This window comes from Etheostoma spectabile, chromosome 18 (assembly GCF_008692095.1).
Source record: "Etheostoma spectabile isolate EspeVRDwgs_2016 chromosome 18, UIUC_Espe_1.0, whole genome shotgun sequence".
In the NCBI taxonomy this organism is placed as follows: Eukaryota; Metazoa; Chordata; class Actinopteri; order Perciformes; family Percidae; genus Etheostoma; species Etheostoma spectabile.
This window is the reverse complement of record NC_045750.1, coordinates 22,007,384-22,016,607: the sequence shown is the minus strand read 5'-3', so window position 1 is coordinate 22,016,607 and position 9,224 is coordinate 22,007,384. Positions and strand designations below refer to the sequence as shown.

At 41.4% G+C, this 9,224-nt stretch overlaps 1 protein-coding gene across 9 annotated transcripts in view; it reads left to right on the top strand.

The window, feature by feature from the left end:
- cdc42bpab (CDC42 binding protein kinase alpha (DMPK-like) b) overlaps positions 1–9,224 on the top strand; it is a 95,160-nt gene that overhangs the window by 52,779 nt on the left and 33,157 nt on the right. For all 9 annotated transcript variants that reach the window (XM_032542828.1, XM_032542829.1, XM_032542827.1 and 6 more), the window contains exons 6-8: positions 5,680–5,773; positions 7,465–7,665; positions 8,324–8,462. In XM_032542828.1, the coding sequence (XP_032398719.1) occupies positions 5,680–5,773; positions 7,465–7,665; positions 8,324–8,462 (434 nt within the window). The remainder of the gene's footprint in view (positions 1–5,679; positions 5,774–7,464; positions 7,666–8,323; positions 8,463–9,224) is intronic.

Sequence of the window (9,224 nt, the reverse complement as noted above, 5' to 3'; positions counted from 1 at the left end):
GTTAAAATCAACAAATAATCGTGATTATTAATCGTGCTCTCTATAATCGTGATTATCATTTTGGTCATAATCGTGCAGCCCTAATTGTGTGTGTGCACATGTGGTCAGTGATGAATGTTTTCCTATTGATTGCAACCTTTGTGTGTTTTTTGTTATTGATCAGGGCTTTGTGTCTCTTCACAGCTGAGTGATCTAAAAGACAGAACAGGGCGCACACACGCACATCGAAATTTCCTTTTGACTTTTTGTGCGTGCGTGCGTGTATGCGTTGTCCAGATGGCCTTCACAGATGGATGCCGTGGTCTTAGAAGAGATTACCTCCCTCTATTCTCGTCTCTGCGCTGCTCTTTAAAACTGCAGGAGGCCTGTGTCACAGTAGCACAATTAGCTACACTAACTAGCGTAGGTTTAGCACCACCACCTTTCCAGGGTTGTCCATGTTTGGAAGGCTAAATGTGAGTCAGCTCTTGTGCTCTTAGCTTCCACTGGTGTGAGTCGGGGGCTTTTATGTGGCTGCTCCAATGATCAGTGGTCAGAGTGAGAGAGATTGTTAAATAAAAGATGATATGCTTCATAGATGCACCCAGATTCTCTCTAGAAATCAGAAGACCGAGTGACTGAAAGAGGATGGGATAATGTATAAAAATAAAACCGTTTTTAGTGTAGGCAGTAGTGCAGAATAAAAACCACACAAAAATGGCCAAAAGGAAAAAAGAATTACATTTTGTATATATACACATGATCTAATGAGACATAGATAAAATAATAACACATAAAAACACAATAAGGCTCTTCATCTACTTTATGACATTACATGTGACCACCTCATGTTTCACGTTCTAAGAAGCTAATTCTCCTCCTTTAAACATGACTGAGTCTGAGATAGAAGATGACTGTGAGAGAAGGTGACTTCCACAAGCATGCATGGAATGGCTACAAAACAAAAACCTCAGTAGACAAAACATTTCATTAAAACTTCATGACAAATTTGTAGCAAATATATCTAAGCATTGTCTAGCTGCTTAGTCTAGGAGGTGATCAGCAAACTGAGTAGCAAACTCAGATTTATATGTATATTTTAAAAAATCCCCCATGGAAACGTACATAAAAACATTGTTGCATCGATAATCGGTTTAGAATTGAATCTTTGGAATCTGAATTGAATCGTGAGGTGCCAAGAGATTTCCACCCCTAATATTGCAGCGGGCAAAAAGTAATGTTGACTTCTGGTGAGAGAGAAAAGGGTTCAGGGAGACTTGGGAAAAGAGGATGGTGTTAAAGAGACAATTGCTGCTAAGAAGAGGAAGAGAGGGGAGTTGGCAGACGGCGGCTGTGGTGAGGACTGAAGGGTTTATCAGTACCAAGCACCCCCCCCCCCCCCCCTCCCTTATTCCTGTTGTCCCACACATGGACCTGCAAGGGTCAACTCATGCTGTCTGCTTTTTGGAGACCAGAAGTCTCTGGAGTAGATTAAGGCCTTCAGCATTGTGTGTGTGGTGTGTGTGTGTGTGTGTGTGTGTGTGTGTGTGTGTGGTGTGTGTGTGTGTGTGTGTGTGTGTGTGTGTGTGTGTGTGTGGTGTGTGTGTGTGTGTGTTGTGTGTGTGTGTGTTGGTGTGGTGTGTGTCCACCAGTGTATTTGTAACAAAGTACAACTACTTTATCATATTTCGGGAACTTTTCCTCCCCTACCTTTCCCCTAAGCATCTCCGTTACTCTTTACTTGCAAGAAATGATTTTGCAGGTCGGAGTGAAAAAAATGAAAATGTTGTTGTATAGCGCCCAGATGGCTCAGTTGGTGGAATGGGCAACCATATATAGAGGTTCCCTCCTCAACGCAGCGGGACCGGGTTCGACTCTCACCCACTTTGCTGAGTGTCATCCCCCCCACCACTCTCTCCCCTTTCATGTCTTCATCTGTCCTGTCAAAAATAAAGGCCGAAAAATGCCCCCCCCCAAAAAAACAGTTTGAAATTGATGTTCAAGAAGGATGTGGAAACCCTGAATATTATGCTTTATCATAAGGAAGCCACAATAAAGTTAAGAATAAAAGTTTTTATTTCCTTTTAATTAGAATAATTAAGTACATTTAACATCAGAAAATGACTTTTGATACTTAGTACAGTAAGTAGTGCAGGACAGGAAGTCGAGCACATAAACAAAATAAAGCATCCGGTTAATCTTTTAAATAAAATAGAGCGTGCTCACGCCGGATCATATCTCCCTGCACTACACCTTGAAAACACAGCACAGAGTTCTTTCCCTTCTACTCCTCTGGATGGAAGCAAACTGGTTTTGTGGTTCTGTTCTACATGGATTTGCGAGATCTCGTAGGTCCTCGTGACTACAGATGTCACGCAACCGTTCTGCAACAAATCCGGACCTGGTGGGTGTTGACGGACGGTGGAGCACGGAGCCGACACGCAGACGTTCTGCAGCCGGTGGAAATTAGGAGTAAGGAGACAGCTTTGGGCTTTAGCTGAAAGGGGGGGGGGGACTGAGAAGTTATCCGTGTTCAAATATTTTGTCTAAGTCCTGGATCTTTGCAATCCTACCTACGGCACCTTTAAGTAATTAGAATTATAAATGATGAGAAAAATGGCAGGATTTGGTTTAAAAGCAAAAGTGCCTATTTGGCAATATTTCAGATTTAAACCCAATGCTAATAGAGAACCTATGATAACGTTAATGAGGCAATCTTTAAAGTTTAAAGGTAGCGATATCGTTCTGCAGTCAGCTCCGGCGGCCACACAGCTGGAACGCGGCTCTGCAGTGAAAGAGAGGCCTGAGATCAAAGTAAGCGGTCTACAGATACGGTTGAGGAATATCTTTTCTTGTAAAATGTCCATTTTAAACAGTAACACTGTTGTTGTCAAGACGGCGCGAAAATGTAATAACGTGACGTCCCTAGTGTGTATCCTTGTGGTAAATGTGTTAAATGTGTTAAATACATTTCCTTCCTCATAAAACATCTGCAAAGCAGATTTATTGAACATAGTGAAACTTGCAGCGCTACATTCATTCTTACCTTCTGGCAGTCTTCTTCTTCCCTGACTTTACTGCTGTATTGTCGTGTTTCTTGGCACATATCTGGCACCTGTAGGTTAAAGGAATATTGTAAAACCATTGGCAGCCATTTGTACCACATCACTCTGGCATATTTGTGCACAAGAACAAAAGAACAAGAGACCCACTCATAAGAACATTGCTGCATATGCTCCTAGTGGTCACCACCTTCACACCTTTAAGTTATTGCTCACATTTAATGAAACACAATTGACAGCTCTTCTAAAGGTGGTTCGGAAGTTTCTGTTCATAACATTATACAATTGCAAGCCAAAAGCTGCATACTCGTTTCCAGTGATTATGCCCAAGTGTGTGTCCTCATGCTCAAGCCTTCCATCATGTCTAGGTGTGGAGTTAAAGTTAAGCACAAGGTTCAGATACAGCAAAGCGGTGCAGAGACATTGACATTGTATATGAGAAATCTCAATCATTTGTCTCCAAGTTGTTTTTGACAGTGTGAACAGTTGAGTAGGCCAAGTCACAGCCAATGTCACCAGCAAAGATAGAAGAAAGAAGCAATTCTTGTCATCCCCAACAGCAACTGATGATGATGTAACATGGGGTTTATTATTATTAACAGAAATAGCACCTGCGTCCATTGTCATTTGTGTGTAACTGTGTGTATGTGCGCTTTTGAGACTGCTCTATAATGAGTTAGTCTGTGCCCTCCATACCATGTGTATTGAGCCATGTCGGGGTTAAATGTGTTGATAAGAGGGCCTCAGACGCCGGGACTGGGCAGGGTCTTCCCTCGGGGGGGATGGGGGAGGGCCCGGTGAAATGGACAGGCAAGGACAGTGCCTATATTTAGCCATGATGGTGGGATACTGTGACATCTGTCTCATACCAGTCCAAGCCAGCAGGACTAATTTAGTATGTTTTTACAATTAATGTAATGTGGATTTCCCTCAAATACACACGTAAATATCATCACGATATTAACAGTGACGCTAGAAGGTCACTGATGAAACGGAAGGACCTTTTTAATTTACTCAAAAATGACTCAAGCTGAGAATCGCCCACCATGGACACCAGATCAGAACTCTACATTAGCACACTTAGAACACAGACTGTCATGCAAGACGATAGCGCCAGCAGCTGACACAAACCACCTGTTAAACATAACACTGGATCCTGCACCTTATTCCCTTTAGGATACATTCCCATTAGGAGAAATATAAGTCAAAGATACTATCGCTTCAGTAACTTACTGTAAATGTAAATGTAAATGTGCTGTATTTATATAGCGCTTTTCCAGTCTTAACTGCTCAAAGCGCTTTTACATCTACAGGATACATTTACCATTCACACACATTCATACACTGTGGCCGGGGCTGCCGTACAAGGTGCCACCTGCTCATCAGATAAACATTCATACACATTCACACTCCGATGCGCAGCACCGGGGGCAACTCGGGGTTCAGTGTCTTGCCCAAGGACACTTCGACAATGACTGCAGGGGCAGGGATCGAACCACCAACCTTCCAATTGACAGGCAACCGCTCTACCACTGAGCCACAGCCCCCCTTGTAAGAAGACAAAGGATTTAGAGAGTTGCAAGAATTGCCAAACTATCAACTATAAATTTTGAAAATGTTCCCATAAAGAGGTCGTAGGACACCGGCCACTAGGGCTGCAATGATTAGTTAATTATTGAGCCAAAAAAATGATCAGCAGCTATTTCAATAGTAGGTTACATGTTTTCAGTCTTTTTTTTTTTTTTACCGAAATGACGTCTTGGTCTATGTGAAAGTTTCCTGAATATGTTTGGGTGCTGGACTGTGGGTTGAAAAGAAAAAAAAAAAAGATAAGTTGATAAGGAAAGGAGTAGGTTGTTGTTATCATCCTGGAAAATAGTCAAATGTTGCTACATTTGTCTGTAGTTATGATGTCCTCCAGCTATCTGATGATCCAGTTCATCTCTTAAAAACCGTGCGTGTATATATGCAGTATATTATAAACATATCATCATCATAGCCTTATTAATGCAGAACAGATGCAGGTTGAGAAGTTGAGTGGTCTATGGTGGTCACCGTGTACACATCTGTGAATGTGTTGTGAACAGGGTAAGTGTGCAAGCTTAGGACACAGGGGCTTTTTGTGTGAGTGGGAGTGTGTTTGTGTGTTGCATATTTCCTTAAACAGAGTACATGCTTGTGTGTGTTGTAAAAGCTGTGTATCTCAGACACACGCACACAAAGACACACACACACAACAAACTTTTTGCACAGCTAATTCCCACAACACAACTATTTCCAGTGTTTATTCTTTCCTGCGGTCAATTTAGAGTTGTCACGCTGCTGATAAATGGGGCACGGGGAAATTACACTTAATTGAATCATACATATATCTGAAGTATTGCAGACTAGCTTTACAGGCAAGTTAATACAGTTCAATTTCCCCCGGTTATGTAATTTTAATTTGACAGTAACTGATGCCAAAATATGAGATCAGACTTCTGTGTTGGTTTTGAATGTCCTACTGTATAGGTGTGTTTTGTTTGGAAGACTGTGTTTTCTTCATCTTCATTCTACTCTGAGGAATCACTTGTTTAATTTGTCTTTTCCTTCTCCCCCTCCCCCTCCCCCCTCGTCTTTTCTCTCTGTCCTCTTCCAGGGACATTAAGCCCGACAACATTCTGTTGGACATGAACGGCCACATCCGCCTGGCTGACTTCGGCTCCTGCCTCAAACTGATGGAGGACGGGACGGTAGGTTTTTGACCACACTGCTGCTGATGCCTCCTCCGGTCCAAAGCAAACATACCAGAGCTTTACTGACCTCCTCGTCAACTCCCAGGGGTCTCCCAGGAGGAGTGTGTGGTTCAGCTGCTTGGATGTGCTTGCACTTTATGATTTAGACAATTCTTCTAACGTAACAAAAAAAAAAGAAGAAGAAAAAAAATGTTTCCCCCAGGTGTTACATAACAGTAAAATGACAGGATGAAATACATGATCAAAGAAGTGCCTGAATATGCTCCTCCAGTGTTAATATAGTTGAAGAGCTTATATTACCATTTGAACAAATAAAGTCAGGGCTTGTTGGACACTTCTTGGCACATTGTTTTAGACTAAAACACTCAGAATGTAGCTTTCAATCGTGATAAGAGTGGATGTCTTTGGTTTTATCTCTATTAAAGCAACTTCCTAAATAATAAAGAGAGATGATGACAACGTGTGATTGATCCGAATTCCAACATCTGCTTTTTATCTTCCACCGTGGAACGTTTGGCGCTTAATTCCGACTTCAGCATGAATGTGCATTCTCAAAATGTTAAAATAGAGCTCCAAAGAACTGTGCAGAGCAGGGCATTCATCCTGTAGCGGGGGTCTGAAAGTTCAATATGCTCTTTGTTGGTTGTTTGTTGATGTTACTGGTGGTATTCAGCCTGTAACTCACCATTATTACTTGCATTAACAACAGAAATAATGTACTTTTTAGTCCGCTACATTCATCTGACAGCTTCAGTTACTAGTTACTTCACAAGTTAAGATTTGTGCACACAAAACACATACAGTATAATTTACATAAAGTAGTTTAAAATACAATGTTTTATCATAATTTAAACTACCCTACAACGTAACGGCCTACAAGTCAACCTGATATGATTAGCCGATTGAACACTTAGCTGACTGACAAAACAGTTTAGATTGTTTCCTGTTTCCAAAATGTGAGGGTTTTTTCTGCATTGAGTACTTTTAATTTTAATACTTTAAGTACATTTTACTGATGATACTTGCATACTTATACTTGAGTAACATTTTCAATGCAGAACTTTTACTTGCAACAGAGTATTTTTTTTCAGTTAGGGATAAATACTTTTACTTAAAATGATTTAAGTACTTTTTCCATCCCTGTTTTGTATGTGAGATTTTGCCTCATGTGGGATTTTTAAAGGTGCCCTGCCACACAAATCAGTTTTTTTACTTGCCTTTTTAAAAAACTGCATGTTAGGTCCATATGTGTTTGTGTTATGTTGTGAATGTAAAGAAAATGAACGGCTACCTCCTCTGTCAGCTCTAGCCACTGAAAAGAAATAAGTGGAGAAATCCGACCAACTACAACAGCTGGTCAGTGTGATGTCATGTTGGCTGCTGATAGCCAGGCTTTCATTGGCTAGCTGTTAGCCAATCAGAGTCAAGCAGCTTAGCTCGTTTAATATTAATGAGAACTGGCACAAATCAAGCCGAGTCTTCTTGCAGGCTTTCTATACCACACTAGAATGGTTTGAAACAAGGCAACCAAGTTACACAATTCCACAAAAAATGTTACCGAGCCCATGGTAGAACTTACCACTAAGTAATGGAATACATGTGGCAGGGCACCTTTTTAAGAACTTTTTTTTTTTTTTTTTTTTTTTTGCATCAGTTGTTGACTTTTGTTTTGTCTCCCCCCCTGCTAGGTCCAGTCCTCTGTGGCGGTGGGGACTCCAGACTACATCTCCCCAGAAATCCTCCAGGCTATGGAGGACGGGAAGGGCAAGTATGGTCCTGAGTGTGACTGGTGGTCCCTGGGAGTCTGCATGTATGAAATGCTGTACGGCGAGACTCCTTTCTATGCAGAGTCCTTGGTGGAAACCTATGGGAAGATCATGAACCACAAGGTGAGCCGATAGAGCTGCTTCTCTGTATGTGTAAATCAGGTTTCCATGGAGTCTTACAAAGGCTTAATTTCAAAATTTTAGGCCTTAAAAAGTCTTAATGCTGAAGTATTGTGTTCCAGGTCTTCAATAACTCTAAATGGGTATTGCATTTTCTAATGTCCCTGTAAGGCCACCTCTAATGCTTATTGAAATGCACACACAGCATTTTAAATTTTGTATTTTTTATTCTGTGGTCTTGTGTTGCTATTGCAAATGTAATTTGCTGTTTTACAACTACAAATGAGACCAACATGGAACTAATATTGCAGCCAGACACCAGACCTATAATGCCGATGAGGAAATCAGGGAATTGTTTCAGACGATGTCCCTGAACTCTGACAGCTGACACTTTTTTTGTTGGTGTGATATAGGTCTTAAATTTCATTGGTAATGGTCTTTAAAGGTCTTAAATTTGACTTGGTGAAACCTGTAGAAACCCTGGTGAATTTACATGTCAACACATTACTGAGAAATAACAATGCTGTAGTAAAAGAGTTTGGAAAGATAGGATGTATAAGCATAAAGTGGAAACAAAGTGAACGTAGGAAATGTGCCAGTGTTGATACATGTATACCTGATCTCGGTTGCCTCTAATGCATTGCGTCACATTTTGTTCCAGGAGCGGTTCCAGTTCCCACAGCAGATAACAGACGTGTCCGAGGACGCCAAGGATCTGGTACGCCGGCTCATTTGCAGTCGAGAGCACCGATTGGGCCAGAACGGCATTGAGGACTTCAAGCACCACCCCTTCTTCATTGGTACAGTCTGACGGCACATGTGCCAATGTTTCTTCCCTTGGTTCAATGTTGTTTCTAATTCTAATATAAACGTAGAAGTCACATGTATTTTTTTTAATCTAGTTTCCATCAAGTGTGTATCAGCCTGATTTGCTACCTCTATCATTGAATAGACTTTTCCATAAAGATTCAGGGCTCTATCTTGCACCCATCGCAGCCCAAAGCCTGATGCTAGTGTTGTTGCTAGTCGACCGACACAGTTGTCAATTTCCTGTCTAGCGCCCACCCCGTTTAAATAGCAAATGCACCCGCGACCATCTTACCGGGATGTGTGTTCAGGTGCATTCTGGCATATTGCTATGCTGAGGAGGAGGAGGGAAAGTGATCGCGCCATTAACCAACAAAAACCTGGTCTAGTCAATAACGCAGCATTTCATTGTTATTTTAACAGCGTTTTAGTAAAATGCACCTTGGCTTGTGCCACTATGCTTGTTACACACACAGGGACGTGCAGCAGCATACAAACATGCAAAAGATTAAAAATAAAAAAAATATTACAATGCGAAATAGTATTATATTATCTGCTTGCGTGCTTTCACTTCACGAGCAAAAGTGGATTCATACACACCCCAAACTCACCTGCGCCAGGTGCTTCACGCTGCTTTGGTAAATTAGGGCCCCCCCAATCATCGAACAAAGTAAACAATCCTATTTTCTCAGAGTATCCTTTCTAGTTTATAGCTGTGTGTGTGTGTGTGTGTGTGTGTGTGTGTGTGTGTGTGT